Source organism: Lithobates pipiens, unplaced genomic scaffold, assembly GCF_037356315.1.
Source record: "Lithobates pipiens isolate NorthernLeopardFrog02 unplaced genomic scaffold, aLitPip1_a1.2 Scaffold_8, whole genome shotgun sequence".
In the NCBI taxonomy this organism is placed as follows: Eukaryota; Metazoa; Chordata; class Amphibia; order Anura; family Ranidae; genus Lithobates; species Lithobates pipiens.
Window position 1 is genome coordinate 147632862 of NW_027507903.1, and position 20785 is coordinate 147653646.

The 20785-nt window shown below is 44.5% G+C and overlaps 1 protein-coding gene and 1 long non-coding RNA gene across 3 annotated transcripts in view; one reads left to right on the forward strand and one right to left on the reverse strand.

The window, feature by feature from the left end:
• Positions 1 to 20785, forward strand: part of LOC143963348 (uncharacterized) — a 154274-nt gene that overhangs the window by 76533 nt on the left and 56956 nt on the right. The gene's annotated exons all lie outside the window — the stretch shown is intronic.
• Positions 1 to 20785, reverse strand: part of MEST (mesoderm specific transcript) — a 77038-nt gene that overhangs the window by 53259 nt on the left and 2994 nt on the right. For both annotated transcript variants that reach the window (XM_077472040.1, XM_077472041.1), the window contains exons 2-3: positions 3501 to 3655; positions 2160 to 2239 (exon numbers count right to left, since the gene is read on the reverse strand). In XM_077472040.1, the coding sequence (XP_077328166.1) occupies positions 2160 to 2239; positions 3501 to 3654 (234 nt within the window). In that variant the 5' untranslated portion in view covers position 3655. The remainder of the gene's footprint in view (positions 1 to 2159; positions 2240 to 3500; positions 3656 to 20785) is intronic.

The window sequence follows — 20785 nt, forward strand, 5'->3', positions numbered from 1 at the left end:
TTGAGTAAGGTTTCCGACTTTCTATCCATCTGATCCTGGATATTTCCAGAATCTTCAAAGGATAAATCGGACCTCTTAGATACCTGCGCTAAGGCTGCATCCAAGCGAGGAGCTTTAAAAAATTTCTCCTCCTCCTCATCTTTAAAGGGACACCTCCTTTTCCAAGCCTTCAGCCTGAGAAGCTTGCGTTCAGGTTCCTTCCATTCTCTGAGGATTATCTCCTTAAGAGACTGGTGGATGGGAAAGGTTCTGGTCTGCAACCTTCCTAAACCTCTATATACTCTATTCTGTGCTGAGACTTGAGCAGAGGGAACCTGGATATCTTCTGAGGTGTAAATGGCTTTTAATAAACCTTCCATGTCCTCACTCGAGAACAAAAATCCCCCAAGTTTAGCCTCCCCCTGGCTATCTTGGTCTGAATCTTCCTCTCCAGAACTACAGTCTGGGACCTGACCTTCCTCCACCTCAGATAAAAGGGAGACTTGGCCCTGAGAACTTTCCGCATAAGATGTGGAAAAATGTTCTTGTAACTGAGGAGTCTCTCTCTCTGATGGTACTTCCTCCAAACCTTTCACTAGGGTGGACTGAAAAGATTGAAGGGTAGCCAACATTTCTGCTTGTAAGGCCCTACATTCTTTCATGACCTGGGCGGTCTCCTTGCCTGCGAGCTTGATGATACATCGATCGCAGAAAGGTTTGGTGTGGTCTTGTGCTAACTTAGAGTTACAGTAACCACAACGCCTGGACTTTGAAGTAGCCTTTCCCTTAGACCTAGCAGCTGACCCCTGGGCAGAGCTTTCGGTCCCTGGGAATAGTCAAAACCAAAAATAGACAATTTAGCTACACATGTCCTAAAAGGGGCACAGGAGCTCTTCCCCAGAGAACCCTGCCCCTAAATAAAGTTGGATCACTCACCCCCAGTGGCGACCTCAACGGTTGTCTGCTCAGACAGACCTTCCTCTTCCATAGCGATTTGCTGCCCTGCAGGATCGCTGGATCAGGTATAGTCTTGAGCTTCCCCTTCTTGTCTTCTTTATCTGTGCTGCGGAAAAACGTTTTGCCGGCCGAAGAGACTGGGTGCATACATTACACCCGCTCTGTTTAAAAAAACGCGCCGATCGGCGCCATTTTTAAGGAGGTCCGTCGTCCGGAAATGACGTACGGCCTCTTCCGGTCCTGCGCTCTGAGGCTGGAACGCACGCCAGTGCGTCCAGCCGCCCCGGCTTCCGGAAGTCGATACCCGGAAGTGACGTCCTTGGACTTCCGGACATGCGCTGTGGTGCTGGAACGCACACCACTCGCGTTCAGCACTACAGGAAACAGCAGCTCACCCCAATCCACCAACGAAATGGTTGAAGGTAGGAAAAAGACAAGACATGACAAAAGGGGAAATAGCACTACTGGGACAACTCCCCTGTCCCACGAGGCTCTTACAGGCTCCCTAAGGAGGCCTTGAGTGAGGGTGCCCCCCCAGGTTTTCCCTGGGGGTACAAGGGAGCACCACAGACCCTGTCTGCTAGGTCCCAGGAAAAAAGCCTCACCAGGAAAAAAACGGGGTCCCAGACCCCATAATGAAAAGATTAAAAAGGAAACTTGGTTTCACTGCCATCCTGTGGGAAACAATCAAGAACTGAGGGTCTGAGGGAGGGGTGGGGACTTTTAAAGTTGTTGTTGATTGTGTTTCCTGTCAGGTGGACCAGTCATCTCTCAGGTGTGCCGTCCTGGAAGATGACTGGAGAAAAATAAGTGCATACAGTCTTTTTTCCCCTATGGTGCACCCGTGATCAGCAGATTGTGGGCGCAATGCCAGAGGATCCAGCAAACTCTGGATAGCTGTCTACCTGTACCTCTAGGCAGGCAGTTACTTGAGACCAGGAAGAACAAACTACGAGAGCGCTCACCTTTAAAGTGACGAGATCTTGAATTTAAAAAAAGATTTTCTAAAACATTAAAATGTAGTGCGAGATGCTTTGATTAGAAAACTGCAATCTACCAGGCTGCCACAACTGCTGTACAGGCACACACTGCAAAAGAACACTGGAAAAATACTGTACAGTTTGGCAAGTTTTATTTCTCACTATGAATGATACCTTATGGAAATAGACAAATTCATTAATATTGGAAGCACCATAAAAAGTACCGATTGTGGAGAACATTACCTTGTACCAGTCATAGCTTGAGGTTGGAAATCCATGCAAGAGAATGACCACATCCGAGCTTCCCACTGCCCCCAATGATTCTGGAAGAAACAATACAGTAGTTAAAAGACAATAGTTAAAAGAAATATGTAGTCTAACCAATGACCTTCTGAAAACATTAGCAGTCTGGCAGTCACGTTGATTCAGTAATTTGAGTCATTAACCTAAAAGCTGAATTGCCAGGGCAACCAGGCAACTAACATTTTCAGAAGTGGCAGTAAATGACAGTCTATACTTCCCTGATGGTATATTTTCCCCAAACCTTTACAAGGTACCTATATATGCGCAAGATTTATCATTCTGTACAACTAAACACACAATTACGCTACTCTTCCCCCACAGTAGTATCTCTGGTGTTGAACCATAAGGAGAGCTTTCAATCTTTACAGCAAATCAAAAGCACCCAATGCCCCCCCCCAAAAATTGTCATTTGAAAAATAGTAGCTCTCAATTGTCAGACAGAAAGTGGGAAATGGTGGTTTATCAATCCACTATTTGTTGATGGTGTGCTCCCAACTCAGAGCCCTTCCCCATTAACAGTTTGAACAATGTCAGCTGTGGTTGTGGCTTCGTTTTCTGCAATATTTGTAGGGGCTACATGGTGGCAAAGAAAGCCAACAAGCTCAAGGAAGTAGTAGTATCAATGTTGCTTGGCAGCCTTACATAAGCCACTCAAGGAGAGCTCCACATATAAAAGGCCATCTGTGGTAGACAAGGACATATCAGTTTTCTTATTTAAAAGTGGAAAATGCTAAGTGCCAACAGATTATTATTTTTTTTTTTTTTAACCTGTGACTCAAGCTTATTCTTACCCATCAAAGCAGACTACTATTTTCCGATGTTGCATATATAAGATCTGTCAAACCTGTCTAGGTTTTTGCCCTTCCATAACGTATATTTTCAAGCCGTACAATGGCCAACTACCAACAATAAAGGAAGTATAAAAATCATCCTGTTTGTGACCAGCATTATTGGTGTAATCGATTCAAAACAGCTCTGCTGAACACGCACCCCCAACCCCCCCCCCCCAAAAAAAACAAACACACACAATCTATACTTACATGCTCTGTGCCCCTCCCCTCTGTCCAGTGCCCCCATGGGAAGGCGCTTCCATTGACACGCCACCAATATATTTTAATATTATTAAAAAAATAATAAAAATTTACCTTGATGTAAGGCATGCATTAGGGTAAAAAAAAAAATAAAAAAAAAAATAATAGGCTTTAAAACCACTTTAAATCTAGAAATTCCATGAACACTCATTCCACAAGTGATTTTGAAGGAAAATGGGTATCCAGGTACCTCTATAGAAAATCTGCTGCTCATTGAAGGTGAAGAATGCTCCAGTTGCTCTCCATGCGAAGAGTGCAGGGGAGAGGTTAGGAGGAGGAATGTTCAGATACACAGCAAGGAGGGGGACAGTAAGAAGGCCCACCTGAATCCACCATTCCTTCATCCTGCAAGAAAGGGAAATAAAGGGAATTCTGAAAAAAAATTGCTATTACATTACAGATTTTAATAAATTGTATTCAGCAATAATGGAATACTAACTCATGGCTTACAGAGAGGGGGCTGCTACAAGGAACCTTCAGAAGCTCCAGGTCTCTGCTGTTACCCTTGAATGACTGACAGTAAAAGTTCAAACACCTCCTGGAAGTGTCAAAGGTTAAACACTCCATACATTCCTACTAGCCCATTACTAGGATTGGTTGCCTCGCCGGTCAATGACAATACGCATGAGGAAGAAAAGGCAAACTACTAAGTGCCAAAGCTCTACCCATTAAAAAAGCCAAGTGTTTAAGCATATCCTAAGGGACTTGGGGCTGCTGAAGATTATGTGAAGATGCAGACAATTCAAACCCCCCCCTCCCACCCCATGACCTTATTTGCAGATTAAAAGATGGGCATCTTGAGGGTGGTACATCTGACCGGTCTTATGTCAAGCACTCAAAACAGTTTTCTTTGGAGAGACATTTATAATTTTAGGTATGGGTAGTCAAACGACTCTTGACATTTCCCTTCAGTTCTCTCTGCAATCCTTACCATGGGGCCTCACTCGAATCGGAGCAATAAAAAGATTCTACCAAAATCAGCAAATATAAAATCAAAACAAAAACCCAACAAGGGAATAAACTTGTAATGTCAACGAGAGAGGGGTGGACAAGGAAACTCAAGTGCAGAGATTGCAGTACCCAAAACCTTTTTTTAACCGCTTCAGCCCCGGACCAATTTTCAGCCTAAGGACCAGAGGTCTTTTTACAATTTCGCACTGCACTGCTTTAACTGGTAATTGCGCGGTCATGCAATGTTGTACCCAACAAAATTTGCGTCCTTTTTTCCCCACAAATAGAGCTTTCTTTTGATGGTATTTGATTGCCTCTGCAATTTTTATTTTTTACGATATGATATAAAAAAATAAAAAAAAAAAAATAAAAGGGAAAACGACTGAAAATTTTGAAAAAAAAAAAAAAAAAAAAAAAAAAAAAAAGATATTTTCTACTTTTTTTTTTTATAACAAAAATCGAATAAACTAAATTTTAGTCATACATTTAGGCCAAAATGTATTCAGCCACATGTCTTTAGTAAAAAAGTCAATAAGCGTATATTTATTGGTTTTGCGCAAAAGTTATAGCGTCTACAAACTAGAGTAGATTTTCGGGAATTTACACAGCTTTAATTTATGACTGCTTATCTCATTATTTGAAAATGGCATTAAAATGGCAGGGCAGTACAAACACCCCCCCCCCCCCCATGACCCCATTTTGGAAAGTAGACACCCCAAGAAAATTGCTGAGAGGCATGTTGAGCCCATTGAATATTTTTTTTTTTGTCCCAAGTGATTGAATAATGACAAAAAAAAAAAAGTTTACAAAAGGTTGTCACTAAATTATATATTGCTCACACATGCCATAGTTATATGTGGAATTACACCCAAAAATATATTCTGCTGCTTCTCCTGAGTACGGGGATACCACATATGTGGGACTTTTTGGGAGTCTAGCCGCGTACAGGACCCCGAAAACCAATCACTGCCTTCAGGATTTCTAAGGGTGCAAATTTTTGATTTCACTCACTACCTATCACAGTTTCGAAGGCCATAAAATGCCAAAATAGCACAAAATCGGGTGATCAGGGGGTTAAACCTATTTGGGTAATGGTGGGTGCCCTGATGCTATAAAAAGCAAACTAACCAGAGTCACCCGTAACACTTATACAGTGATGACTGGTGAAAGTGTTAACTAGGGGCAATCAGGGGGTTAAAATCTTTATTAGATAGTATATGGGGGTCCCTGACGCTATATAAAAACCTGATGGGGAACCTAAACCAACTGGCTAACCAGCATCACCAGTGACACCTATACGGTGATCGCTGGTGAAAGGGTTAACTCTAGGGGGTTAAAATCTTTATTAGGTAGTATATGGGGGTACCCAACGCTATAAAAACCTGGTGGTGAACATAAAAAATAACTAGCTACCTAGCGGCACCAGTGACAATAATGCAGCGATCAGAAAAACGATCGCTTAGTGACACTGGCAAAAGGGGGTAAAAGGGTTAACTCTAGGGGCAATCAGGGGGTTAAACCTTAAACCTTTATTAGGGGTGATAGGGGGCTACCTTGGACCTAACACTAACTGCTCTGACACTTTTTACTGTCACAACTAACACTAAATGCAGTGTTCAGTAAATAAATGATCACTGCAATCAGTGACATTGACTGGGAGGGGCGGGTGATTTGTGTGCCTATGTGTACCTACATGTCAGTGTAGTGTAGGTGCACTTACTATTTTGTTCTCCTAACAGTCCGGTCAAAAAGTCCGCCCCAAGGAGAATGACATCACTTCCCCCCTGCCTGTGTTTACACTACACAGGTGGGGGAAGCTTCTCATTCACCAGGAGTGATCGCTCCTGAAGCGAAACGGACCGCCGCAGCCAGCGGGAGGGGGTCCGATCGGACCCCCCACCCACTGGAATGCAAGCACGTACATGTACGTGCGTGTGCCTGTCGGTGCCATTGTGCCGACGTACATTGACATGCCGCGGTCCTTAAGTGGTTTAAAAGAAAAAATAAAAAATAAATAAAAAACGCACAAACGTTGCCCAAATCTTCTGGCTTTCAAAAAAGGAGTTCTATGGTCACAGCATACAACTACAGCAGCATTGTAAAACCAATAGTTATTTTGGCACTCTAATATAATGTTACTTGAAAAATCTCCTTACATGTTGTGACTGCTGCCCATCTTTCCACAACTTCTTGGATTCCCTTCATGCTTTGCATCTTCTCTTTTACCGTTTTCTTTTGGTTTCTAAGGACTATATATCCCCTGGCACCTTGCAAGCAGTGATTTCTGTACTGACCCCCCCTCCTGAAAACATCTTCCCTCAGCACCCCAGAAAGTAGGTTCTTTGAATTACATGACACTGCAGTGCTTACACAGGACATAGTGAATATGAGTCACAGAATCCTAGAAGTAAAATGTGTGGAAGCTACACAAAGTAAGTTTACAAAATTTAATGATTGTGCAGATTAACAGGAGTAGGCAAGAAATAATTGTGGAAGCCAATATAAAAATATTTTACATTTTGACCATAGATCTGCTATTAGCCAAAAGGGCACATTCGCCTGCACAATAAACTAGCAATTTCTTTTCATGCAAAGCTTTGCATGTATAGCAGAGAGAAATGATGGAATGAAGTCCAATATAGTACATTAATAATACGTAGTAGAGAGAGACAGCGACATACATCCACAACTCTGCCCGCAGAGCATTCTCTTTGTTACTCCCAAGCCTCCCTGCTTTCTAGCTCACTTGTCACCTCGCCATGCTTGCCTCCAGGACTTTTCCCGAGCCTCTCCCATCCTCTGGAACTCCCTACCCCAATCTGTCCACTTTTAGACAATCCTTAACCACTTGCCGCCCGCCCTATTACAAATAGACGGCGGCAAAGTGGTTTCATAATCCTAACTGGACGTCATATGACGTGATCAGGATTATGAGCCGTTGCGCGCCCCCGGGGGGCGCATCGCAGGGATCGTTGTTGCGGGGTGTCAGTCTGACACCCGGCAACTACGAACTCGGTAAAGAGTCTCCGACGGAGACTCTTTACCACGTGATCAGCCGTGTCCAATCACGGCTGATCACAGTGTAAATGGGAAGAGCCGGTGATCGGCTTTTCCTCACTCGCGTCTGTCAGACGCGAGTAGAGGAGAGCCGATCGGCTGCTCCTCTGACAGGGGGGGGGTCTGTGCTGATCGATTATCAGCACAGCCCCCCCCCCCCCCCCCCCCCCCCGAGGATGCCCACACTGGACCACCAGGGACGCCACCAGACCACCAGGGATGCCCAGCAGAGGTAATCCTCCCTAGACCACCAGGGATGCCAGTCAGGCACAATGGATGCCAATCAGTGCCCATAATGGATGGCAGTGCCCACAATGGGCATCACTGATTGGCATGCATTATTGTTTGGCACTGATTGGCATCCATTAGTACAGTATAACACCTGTGTTGCTAATGAGTGCCCACCCGTGCCGCCCACCCGTGCCACCTCATTGGTGCCCATCAGTGAAGGAGAAAACGTACTTATTTACAAAGTTTTGAAACAAACAAAAAACTTTTTTTTTTCAAAATTTTCGGTATTTTTTTATTTGTAGCACAAAAAATAAAAACCGCAGAGGTGATCAAATACCACCAAAAGAAAGCTCTATTTGTGGGAAAAAAAATGATAAAAATTTCATTTGGGTACAGTGTAGCATGACCGCGCAATTGTCATTCAAAGTGCGACAGCGCTGAAAGCTCAAAATTGGTCTGGGCAGGAAGGTGTTTAAGTGCCCTGTATTGAAGTGGTTAAAAACCCTTCTCTTTAGAGAAGCCTATCCTGCCCTCACCTAAAAACTGGACTTTAATTTTTTCTACTTTTCTCCATTAGCTCATCCCCCACAGTTATTACCTTCTGCATCTCTTTAACCCCCCCCCCCCCTTAGAGTGTAAGCTCTAACTAGCAGGGCCCTCTGACTCCTACTGTATTAGAGAGGTAGTAAACCTCCTTGTGTAAGTTGTACCTATAGGTACTGTAACTAGCTTCTAACACATGTGCCGAGATTTTTACTCCATTTCTGCACTGCTGGTGTCCTCAGTGCATGCGCTCTGAAGGAACGACGGCCACCGCCCCGATCCATTTCTTCAGGAGCATGAACCATGACTAGCGGCTCCCGCACACGCACGGGAGTGATGTCATGCGGCTCCAACCAGTCTCACAGACCAAAGCCACAACCCCAGAAGAAGGCAGGCAAATATTGATGCAGCCTGCAACAGGGATGACGTGGGCTTTGTTTGCAGGCAAGTGTCACATAATGTGCTAGTATGCAATGCATGCTAGCACAATATGCCTTTACTTTGCAGGGAACAAAAACCCACCAGGTTTTACTTCCTCTTTAAAATTGTATTTGTACTGTCTGCCCTTTTGTTATAAAAACACAGCTTAAACTGTTGGCAATATTTAAATCTTGTATAAGAAAAAAAAAAAAAAAAAAAAATTAGTGCAATACATTTTCTAATAGACAAGAATTTAAACTTAAAATGTATACTTAAAGCGGAGGTCCACCCTAAAGTGGACCTCCGCTCATCGGAACCCTCCCCCCCTCCGGCGCCACAATTGGCACCTTTCAGGGGGGAGGGGGGTGCAGATACCTGTACAGTACAGGTATTCTGCACCCACTTCCGGGATAGCTCTCTGCGGAAAGGGGCGTAGATTACGCCCCTTTCCGCAAGTTCCCCGCTGCCTGCTGGGAAACACACAGATCCCAGAGGCAGCGGGGACCGTCCTTATTGCGCAGCGCGATTCGTGCATGCGCAGTAGGGAACCGGGAAATGAAGCCGACAGGCTCAATTTCCTGATTCCCATACCCAAGATGGCGGCGGCAGCACCTTACAGACGATCTAGAGATCGGCTTCGGGTGCCGACATCGCGGGTGCGCTGGACAGGTAAGTGTCACTATTTTAAAAGTCAGCAACTGCAGTATTTGTAGCTGCTGGCTTTTAAAAAAAAAAAAAAAAAAAAAAAAAACACGGAGTCCCGGCGGACTCCCGCTTTAAAATTAAGTCATAACGCCTGTGCCTCCAAGTGGCTATAAGCAGCTTTAATAAAACTTAGACATTTAATCTCCTTAGTGATTCTGCTTGCTCAGGATGCAGCGCAGAAATCTTCTGTACAAATAGCTCAAACTATGCCAAGACTAGGATATTCCTTAAAAATAAAATTACTTTTAAAACAAAAATTTGTTGTACTAGAGTGATAAGGATATGGTAATTAGAAGTACTTGTAAGCCCTACCCGAGTGGCATTTAGTTATTATTCAGCATTTATATAGCGCCAACAGTTTACACAGCACTTTAGTTAGCTAAAGCACAGTGTTCTTTAGTAAAATATGGCTTCCCGCGGTTTCATATTTTGTTGAATTCCAGCACTGCTGGACTAGAGCAGCTTCTTTGCAGTCAATGTCTGTCTACCTGGGGGATGATGGATGCATGACAATTTCTCAGAGTGAGTTTTTTTTCCTTACAGTGATGGTACATCAACGTAGGTTGGGAGAGCATGTAGCAGGGTGACAACTTGGGAACACAAATTGAAGACTGAGACAAGCTACGACAGGAAGTACCTGAACAAAAGGACCTTTGGGTATTAATTTAAAAAAATGACAGCTGCAGATTGTGATTACTGTATAAATGCCTTTTCAACTTACTTTAACATGTTTATATGCTATACAAGATTTTAGTGGAAGGGTTTACATACTACTGCCTACCTAAACGCATTCAAACACCCTCCCCCCTTTATATACTGCAAGTTTCATAATCAAAAATATAAACATATTACCTAGAACTGCAACAGACCTAAACCTACCAGAAACAAAATACACCAAAAACACCACAATCAAATAAAAATAAAGCAATATAGGTTCGCCAGAGAACCTAAAGTATTTTTTCATATATATGTTTTTATACAGTGGCAATCATTTGATCCCCTGCAGATTTTGCAAGTTTGCCCACTTAAAGTGGGAGGGCCACCCTGAAAAGAAAAAACAACAAAAAAAAAAAAAAAAAAAAAAAAAATCTGATCTATATAAATAATCTAATTTTTTTTAACTTACCAGAAATGCCTGTTGCTAGGCACATCATCCTAATCTGCCTCTTCCTCCTCCGCGGAGATCTTCTTTCTTCTCTCCTCCGTGCGGAGTCTTCTGGGTAATGGGGCGCTGTGCGTTCTGGGAACTGTGTCCCAGAACACAGCGCGCCCCATTCACAAAGCGCTGCGCGACTCGCACATGTGTAGTAGGAAATGGGCAGTGAAGCCGCAAGGCTCCACTGCCTGGTTCCCTTACATAGAATGGCGGCGCCGGGACCCGAGATCCGAGGGACAGATCGGCCTCAGGCAGCCGACATCGCGGGCGCCCTGGACAGGCAAGTGCTTATTAAAAGTTTTTTTTTAAACCGGCCCTCCTCTTTAAGAAATGAAGGGTCTATAATGGTTATCTTGTTCTTTAGGCTGCATTCACACCTGAGTGTTTTCAGCCCCAAAAAAAAAATAAAAAAAAGCCCAACAAGCAAAATCCCATTCATTTCAATCGCACCTGTTCACATCTGAGCATTTTGTCACCTGAAGCAAAACGCCTGAAAAACGCCCTAAGCTCAAAAAAAAAAAAAAAAAAAAAAAAAAAAAAAAAAAAAAAAAGAGAACATGAGCGTCTTTGGGGCATTTCACAGGCATTTTTCTGCTTTTTACATTGGTGACCTGAACAGAAATTGTGGCAAAATTTTTGACTTTGAAACGTGCAGGTGCAAATGAAGCCTAAATGACAGATACAGAATCAACCAAAAAAATAAATAAATAAAAAAACACGATACAAAGGTTATAAATTTGAGTTGCAGTTTAGTGAGTAAAATAAGTATTTGATCCTCTACCAAGCAACAATAATTCTGGCTCCCACAGACTGGCTACAGTATGTGCTCATTTGGTACCCAGATTAGTCCTGTCAATTGAAGAAGGTTCTCCTAAGGAGAACCTGTTGTGTGTACAGTATATAAAAAAAAAAAAAAAAAAAATAAAGGACACCCGTCCCTATTTCTTCCATTCAAACCTCATGAGCAAGAACAAAGAGCTGTCAAAGGACGTCAGGGACAAGATTGTAGACCTGCACAAGGCTGGAATGGGCTACAAGAAGCTTGATGATAAGGAGACAACTGTTGGAGCAATTATGCGCATATGGAAGAAAATGACCATCAAATCACCCTTGGTCTGGAGCTCCATGCAAGATTTCGCCTCCTGGGGTACGAATGTTCGTGAGAAAAGTGAGAGATTAGCCCAGAACTACATGGGAGGAGATTGTGAATGATATGAAGGCAGTTGGGACCACAGTCACCAAACAAACCATTGGAAACAATACACCGTCAAGGATTGAAACTTTGCAGTCCCCTGTGGCATGTTGAATTATAGCAGGTCCCCATCAGGTCCTTCTATGTGGCGATTGATCACTTTCTGAGACTTTCCGTGTACACATTTTACTCCAACTAGCTACCATGAAGGGAGACATTCTGCTCAAACACTGAGCACTCTCAGGGCATGCTTCCTGCCACAGACACTAAACACTGGATATTTTTTCTCCCACTGACCACCAATGATAGACATTTGAATCCACACAACAGGGAAACCAATTCTGAGCCAGAGAGAAGCTCCAGACCCACCAAAACAGGTAGCAAAATACATTCCCAAACAGGGAAGAGGTGACCCACCACCTGATATCAACAAAATGAAACAATGGGAATAACCCCCAGGAGACAAAAACACAACTCCAGGCAAGAAGACTAGCTTGTTTACAAGACCCATTTATGCCTAACATCCATAATCCTTAGGGTCAAGGTGACTAAAAAGGAGATCCCCTAGCCAGACAACCAACCTCACCAAGGGAGGTACACTTGAGTGTACAATATTAGTACACAAGGGTGTAAATATAACCCTGAACCCAGTACAGAACCCCAAAAAGGGTTTGATCCCAGTCAGGGTGACAAGACACAGCCATAAGGGTAGGCAGAAACAAAAAAATGATGGAAAACACCACAGGACGCTGAAGGTGATACTAAAATCCTGACACTCCTAGATTAACCTGAGATCTACAGAAGAATACTATGGAGTCTGACTATTCCCGATTAGAGAGGCATCTGTAGGATCTTCCCAAGAAGGCTGTGAGCCAAAAAGGAAGAACCAGTACCCTGGTAAAAAGGTCTCAAGTCCTCTTGACATACTCTATTCCCAGTAAAGAGTAGCAGGAGGCTGTGATGTTTTACCTGCTGGCAATCAAGGAAGGTACAAGACCCTACAGTGATGACCTCTACCTGCCATGTAAGATCACCCCCAAGTACACAACCCTCCTCTCAGGGGAAGATGGTGCTGGTCCCAACTCTCCCCTGTGGCAAGGGCCCTACAACACCTACAAGGCATCCAACAGATTCCAACAATTCCAAAGCCAAGATGGAGTCTTCCGCTGTAGAGGGAACCATCTGTTCAGAGGGATCAGACAGTCTCAGGGATGAAGGTTGTATTAGTAAGTGGAATACCCCAGTAATGAGAGGAAAAGTCTTCCCCACAGTTACCTAAAGAAACTACATGACTGTGCCAGGAATGGCCTAATCTACAGAGACAAGACCATGGGCCTTTTTAAAAGCATAACCCACAATGGCTGGGAGGGGGGCTGAAGAGAGCCGGGATTATAGGGGGGGGGGGGGGGGGGAGGCCAGCCTGAAGAAAAAAAGATTTAAGATATTATTTTTTTATTTTTAACAGGAGGTCTCCTGAGCATTTCATAAGGGCCAATACTCTGAGAAACAGCAGGTATTCTGGTAGTGATGCCAGGTCCTCATCAAAGCAGGAAAAAGTTGGAGCTAAATTGATGATGTAGGTTAGGAGAAGTCACTAACCCTATGCAAGACTCCTGCAAAACAGACAAGTTCCTTATCTTGTTGGCGTTTTGCATGCAAACAGTGCGGCTCCCTCCTGTGCCCTGTACCTTTTTGGGGATGTGTTGAGATAACATTTTGCTTCAGAGCCAGTTCACACCAGATGCAGTACCGTGGACTTTTTTTCTCCTGCACTAAAAATGCATGCAGTGTGTTTTCCATGTATGCCAATGGCTCTAGTTTACATCAACGCAGTCAGTTTCTGCACTGGAACTGACTGCACTGGTTTGAAGTAGAGCCATTGGCATACATGGAAAAACACTATGCACGCATTTTTAGGCCCAGTTCATACCACAAAAATGCACTCCGGATACATTCCAGATCAGTTTTTGCTTACAGTTCACACCACAGCCAGTTACAGTGCATTTATACACTTTGCTAGGTTCCATTACATTCTGATCAGAAAAAAAAAAAAAAAGTAGCACGCTCTACTTTTTTTCCTGCACCAGTGTGAACCAGAGCCATTGGAATACATGGAAAACACTATGCATTTTTAATGCAAAAAAAGAGGCGTATGGAACTGCATCTGGTGTGAACTAGCACTTAAAGCGGGAGTCCGCCGGGACTCCGCGTTTTTTTTTTTAAAAGCCAGCAGCTACAAATACTGCAGCTGCTGACTTTTAAAACAGTGACACTTACCTGTCCAGCGCGCCCGCGATGTCGGCACCCGAAGCCTATCTCTAGATCGTCTGTCGGGTGCTGCCGCCGCCATCTTGGGTATGGGAATCAGGAAATGGAGCCTTTCGGCTTCATTTCCCGGTTCCCTACTGCGCATGCGCGAATCGCGCTGCGCAATAAGGACGGTCCCCGCTGCCTCTGGGATCTGTGTGTTTCCCAGCAGGCAGCGGGGCACTTGCGGAAAGGGGCGTAATCTACGCCCCTTTCCGCAGAGAGCTATCCCGGAAGTGGGTGCAGAATACCTGTACTGCACAGGGAGGAGGGTTCCAATGAGTGGAGGTCCACTTTAGGGTGGACCTCCGCTTTAATAACTAATTATGAAGAGCTATAAATCTCTTCCTTGTGTCTAAACTCGGCTGTGATACATTCCTGGGTGACTGGATATCCTTGAATCTAATCAGTGAGCTGTATGGTCCTAGATATAAAAGAATATGCACTTCAGACCACTGTTTTGATGGTCAAACTCCAAAAAGGTAATAGAGAGCCCAAAGGGGTTGTTGAAGGTTCCACTTCAAACTACATTTTGAATTATAAAATATTTGTGCTTTTAACATTTGATTTTGGAGTGCATGGACTTTACTGAACAAAAACTACATACAAAATTTGCCAGTTTCAGAAGAAATTTCCATCCAATTTTATGGTCAGTATAGAAAACGAATAATGATTTGACTCAAAAAAAAAACAAACAAAAACACACACACACACACACACACACACACACACACACACACACACACAGTACATTTTTAAAATGAAAACGAAATGAATGCTACTAGTGTATATACAGATTTACACAGACAACAATATTTTGCCTGGCACCAACACCAAATAGCAAGTACAGGTTCATGAAAATAAAAAGTTCCTAATGTTTTCCATGGTCAAAATGACAAAACAGACCACACAGTTACTCCTTCCAAAAGTTTTGTAAGCTGTAGAACACCATGTCACAGTACTACATGGAACAAGATCCTATGGTCTGATAAAGTGACCCCAGGCACGAAAATCTCTCAGATGTCATTCAATTGTAACCTCAGATCCTTTAGCGGCAGGAAGTAAAGCTGGCTATAGATTAGCCCCTTGTTCAGTCAGCAGATAGAGGAATTCGCCCCGTTGAGACATTGGGGGAGATTTACTAAAACTGGTGTACACAAAATCTGTTGCAGCTGACAATAGTAACCAATTGCACAAGTTGCTGTGTGCACCCCCCATTGTGTTATTACAGTGGGTATTCTCTGCTGTTGGAATACACTGATCAGCGGCTGCTGCCCGAGAAACTTAACAAGCCATTCGACTAACATGCAACATATGAGAGGCCACACGTGGATCAAGATTTGTCCAGTCCCTTATGAACTTCCATCAATCTATGGCTAGCTTAGGGTAAAACACAACACTTGCTGCTTACCAAAGTCAAATAGATGCACTATACATTTTTTCACAATAGTGATGAGGCTGTTCTATTATAATGCTTTCATAAATAAAATTCATAAAAATATAGTTTCAAGTTATTCCAGTAAATAATGTGAGTCAGGCGAGGTCTAGAACAGCAGCCACCAACCTGTGATCCATGGACCACGAGGAAATGTAGGTGATGCCCAAGGGTTCTGCCACAAATCAACATTGTAGCAGATGTAGAGCGCCCAATGTCGTTTCTAGTGTTGATCTCAATGTGCACCTGCCATTCTCACACTCGACCTATGGGAAGCTGACCTTTGAGCTATTCAGAGAAAACAGGATGAAGAACAAAATAAATGTCTCCACACATTTTAAAATGAAACAATGCATGTTTAATTCCCTTAAAACACGCTACTGCTTTTCATCCCCAACTCCTGAAACCGCTGTCACCAGCCGTCGCCAACATTTGAGCTTAGTTTATGTCACCTGCCTTTATTTTCCATGCATTCTTACAGAGAGTCCAATAGAGTACACATTACAATGCTTGTGCGTCTTAAATGCTAGTGGATTTTCCGGTTTTTAAATCCCCAAAGGCTAGGTTAACATTATGTTGGTTTCCCTGCAGCCACATTTGCGTGGGCACAGAGGCCCATTCATTGGAATAGGCTGCTGTGCCTACGGAAAACACTTTGTCCCCCTCATTCCATTTCACCTTCATGAACCACTTGCCGACCAGCAACATACCCGTACATCACTGGACTTCAAGTGGTTATACCGGGATGATGCCTGCAGCAATAATTCTAGCACTAGACTTAGGTAAAAGGTAAAATCTAAAGTGATAACCTGTAAAGGCTTTTAAATCACCTATGGATAGTAAACATTAAAAGCTGGATACACACACTATACAATTTTTAGATTTTTTTCCTTAGACTTACCAAAACCATTCTATGTGGTCAAACCTTAACCTTTTCAATTTGTATGAAATCAGGAATACATAGTTAAAAAGGTAAATCTAAAAGTAAATCTAACAAAAGTTGTATGTTGTGTATACAGCTTAAAGCCTCGTACACACGGTACAATTGTTGGCCGGCCGAGCGCCTGATTTTTGGCAAAAAGGGCATTTGCCAGAATCTTATCTTGCATACTAATGGCACACAATTGTCGTGCCACAAACATCAACGTAGTGATGTACTATGAGAAATTTCCGCTCTTGAGCGGCACCCTTTGGGGGCCTACTGCCAATTTTGTGTTTGGCGAGCATTCATTCTGAGCGTGCGTGTTTGTACTTTTAAGTTGGAAAAATTGATTTGTGTACCGACCATACGAAAATCTGGATGTCAAACCATTGTCCACCAGTTGGACAACAATTGTCCAAAGGAGCACACCAACAGTAAGATTTTAGGGCAACAGTCTGTCAGACAATCCCCTGCCAACAATCGTAACGTGTTTACGAGGCTTAAATCATTTGTCGTTACACTGGCGTGCACAATGTAAAGAGTTACGTTTGTTATCCATTTAAAAAAAATAAAAATAAAAAAAAATACATTAGACGTAACAGTATTTCCATGAATCTTCCAGGACACCTACTTGAGATGATTGGCTCTGCCCTCTACAGGAAACACAAATTTAACCACTTGCCGCCCGCCCTATAGGCAATTGACAGCGGCAAAGTGGTTTCATAATCCTGACCGGACGTCATATGACGTGATCAGGATTATGAGCCGCGGGGGCGCGCATCGCGGCGATCGTTGTTGCGGGGTGTCAGTCTGACACTCGGCAACTACGATCTCGGTAAAGAGTCTCCGACGGAGACTCTTTACCACGTGATCAGCCGTGTCCAATCACGGCTGATCACAGTGTAAATGGGAAGAGCCGGTGATCGGCTTTCCCTCACTCGCGTCTGTCAGTCAGAGAGCCGATCGGCTGCTCCTCTGACAGGGGGGGGGGGGGTCTGTGCTGATCAATTATCAGCACAGCCCCCCCGAGGATGCCCACACTGGACCACCAGGGACGCCACCAGACCACCAGGGAAAAGGTAATCCTCCCTAGACCACCAGGGATGCCAGTCAGCACAATGGGTGCCAATCAGTGCCCATAATGGATGCCAGTGCCCACAATGGGCATCACTGATTGGCATGCATTATTGTTTGGCACTGATTGGCATCCATTACTATAGTATAACACCAATGCCACCTATCAGTGCCCACCTGTGCCGCCTATCAGTGCCCACCTGTGCCGCCCACCAGTGCCGCTGCCCATCAGTGAAGGAGAAAACGTACTTATTTACAAAGTTTTGAAACTGAAACAAAAAAAAAAAAAAAAAAAAAAATTTTTTCAAATTTTTCGGTATTTTTTTTTATTTGTAGCGCAAAAAATAACCGTAGAGGTGATCAAATACCACCAAAAGAAAGCTCAGTTTGTTAAAGAGGAAGTAAACCCTGATGAGTTTACTTCCTCTTTCATTCCCTGCAAAGGCAAAGCATAATGGACTACTATGCATCGCATAGTAACCCATTATGTGTCACTTACCTGACACAGGAGCCAGCGACGTCACCGCTGTCCCCTGTAGTTCCGAGCGTCCATCTTCTTGGTGGGTCTCGCTGCTCCGGCAGCGATGACGTCACTCTCGCGTATGCGCACAGGAGCCGAGACCCGCGGCATTGCCGTCATCGACGATGCCCCGCTCAGTGCGCCTGCGCGCCGCTGTCTTACCCGACACAGGAGCCAGCGATGTCATTGCTGTCCCCTGTAGTCCGGCGCATCCATCTTGTCGGTGGAGTCTCACAGCTCCGCCGCTATCATTTGGTGGAGCCGCGATGACGTCACTCCCGCACATGCGCATGGGAGCCGGCACACACGGCAGCTCTGTTGGAAATGCCGCACTCAGTGCGCCTGCGCGCCGCTGTCTACGGCGCATGCGCTGTAGACAGCGGTGCCTGTCTTCGGGCAAATATCTCCTAAACCGTATAGGTTTAGGAGATATTTCTTGAACCTACAGGTAAGCCTTAAATCTAGGCTTACCTGTAGGTCAAAGTGGTTTGTAAGGGTTTACAACCACTTTAAACTTGGCACCCTGCCTGGATTCTATCTGTACACACAGAAGTTTATCCCTTTGATTTAAGAAGGAAGAGCTAGTTACAATGTTTCAGGTTAAAAACTTGGCACACTGTCCGGATGTTTTCTTTTGACAGCTGAGGGAGTAGATAAATCTCTCCACTTGTTATATGAAAGAAAATTGTCAAACTCTGCAATAGAGATCATCAGGGGGGTTGAATCGAGAGCACAAATTTTAATGATCAATTGTGCAGACAGCAGCTTTAGAAATTTCTTCCCATAATGCTCCCGCTTTTTCTGCCCATGATGCGGCCAAAGATCTTATTGAATGAGCTCTAACTTTGGAAGGAGGGGTGAGATCTGACACTCTAAGCTACAGAAATTGCTTCCCTTATTAGGTAGTATCCGAGCGAGTGCCCCTTTGCTTGTTTAGGTATGCCGTGGCATTGTCTGAAAAAATAAATAAATAGGTCCTTTGAATTGACCCTTTCTGCTAACAGTTCTCTGAAATTCAGTGAGCGCCATGCCCCCTTCCTGGGCCTGCCAGTCCCCTGAGTGAGCTCCCCAGCACGGCATCTGTAGTAATTTTCATTAGGGAATTCTGTGCTCAGTCCTTCCCTCCCTGGAGATGTTCCCGCTGCTCACACCAGGACAGATTGAGAAAATACTCCTCTTGGAAGCTGTATGAGCCGATTCAAAAAGCTTTTTCTGAGATCCCAATGATGCAGAAGAAATGCCTGAAGGGGCCAGGAATTCAATTGGGCCCATGGCACCCCTGGAATGGCTGCAGTCATTAAGCCCAATAACTGCATGATCTGACGAAAAGGGAGGCCTGCGGGAGCAACCTGAAGCTTTGCACGGAGAGAAGAATCTTTAAAATCTTTTCTTCTGGAAGAAAAATCTTTTGGTCAACAGTGTCCATTAGGCAACCCAAAAAGGGCATGCTCTGGGAGGGAACCAGGCAAGACTTCTTCTGATTGACCTTCCACCCCAATTTCTGAAAGGTCCATAAAATCAATTGTAGATCCTGGAAAGCTCTACCCATTCCTTGATGAAATGGGACAATCTCCCTCCTACCCCCACTCTGGCAAAACTGCGGATTTTTGGTAGGGGCTGAAGGAACAAAGAGTGCCACCTTTTTGCTTGTCTTTTTTAAATGGCCACTTCTTTGCCTGTTGCCCATTGGCCTTCAAATTTACTGTCCTGAAAGCCACAAAAAGCCCTCTTATTCTGGGGCTCATTCTTTTGAGAAGATGGAAACTGTTTACTCTTTTCGGAGGAAGGAACTAGGACTAAGTCCGAATAAGAGTTTGCCCTCAAAGGGTATGCCGCAGAGTTTATCACCTTCCCAAGATTTCAGCCAGATGAGCCCTCTAGCTGAATTAATGAGTGCTGAAGTTCTGGCCACAGATTTAACAGACTCTGCTGCCGCATCAGCCAAAAAAGGAACTTACTTGGCAAAAAGGGGTAGAGAATCCCTGATCTCCTCTATGGGGGTGTCGGCAGAGAGAAGGTCATCCAAACGTTGGACCCACACATCTAAATTCCTAGCAATACATGTGGACGCTACAGCTGGTCCTAAAGAAAAGGCAGAGGCATCCAAGGCTTTACATAATAGTCAGCCTTTCTAGCCATCTGATCCATAAAGAGAAGGTTCACATCTGCTTTTTGGAACCCTCCCTCCTCCAGTGTCACATTTGACAGGGGGGGGGGGGGGGGGGGGGTGCAGATACCTGTATAATACAGGTATTTGCACTCACTTCCAGGCATAGACTCCCACATCTCCCCCCCCCCCCCCCGCTGTCTGCTGGGAAACACACGGGTCCCAGAGACAGCAAGGCATGCGCAGTAGGGAACCGGGAAGTGAAGCTGCAAGGCTTCAGTTCCTGATTCCCTTACCGAAAATGGCGGCAGCACCCAAGAGCCAAGCAACAGAACGGCTTCGGGTACAGACTTCACGGGCACCCTGGACAGGTAAGTGCCCATATTTTAAAAGTCAGCAGCTGCAGTATGTGTAGCATCATGTCACTTCCGGTACCATCTTTTCGCATCTGCAGAAGTCCTCCGACACCATTTTGGTGCACCCAATGCAGGGAATAAACAAAGAAGATGCCTCACCACACAGCTAGACGCTGGACCTGGAAGGGAGTTGCAGCTGCTAAACTACCAAGGAGGCAAGTAACCCAATAAATACAGTGGGCCCTTCTTGGGCTAACATAGAAAAACACCCTAGCCACAACCAGTCCTGGATATAACCACAGAAGGGTGGTCCACCAACCACAGTTACCAGAATATTACGGTGTGCTCCTAGAGGGTCTGGAAACACAAAACTACTGAGGGTCAGAGGAGAGGGAGGGGCCTTTTAAAATTGTTTCCGATCTGCGTTTCCTGTAGAGGGCCAAATCATCTCTCAAGTAGCTGTCCTGGAAGATGAGGGGGGGGGGGGGGGGGGGGTTAT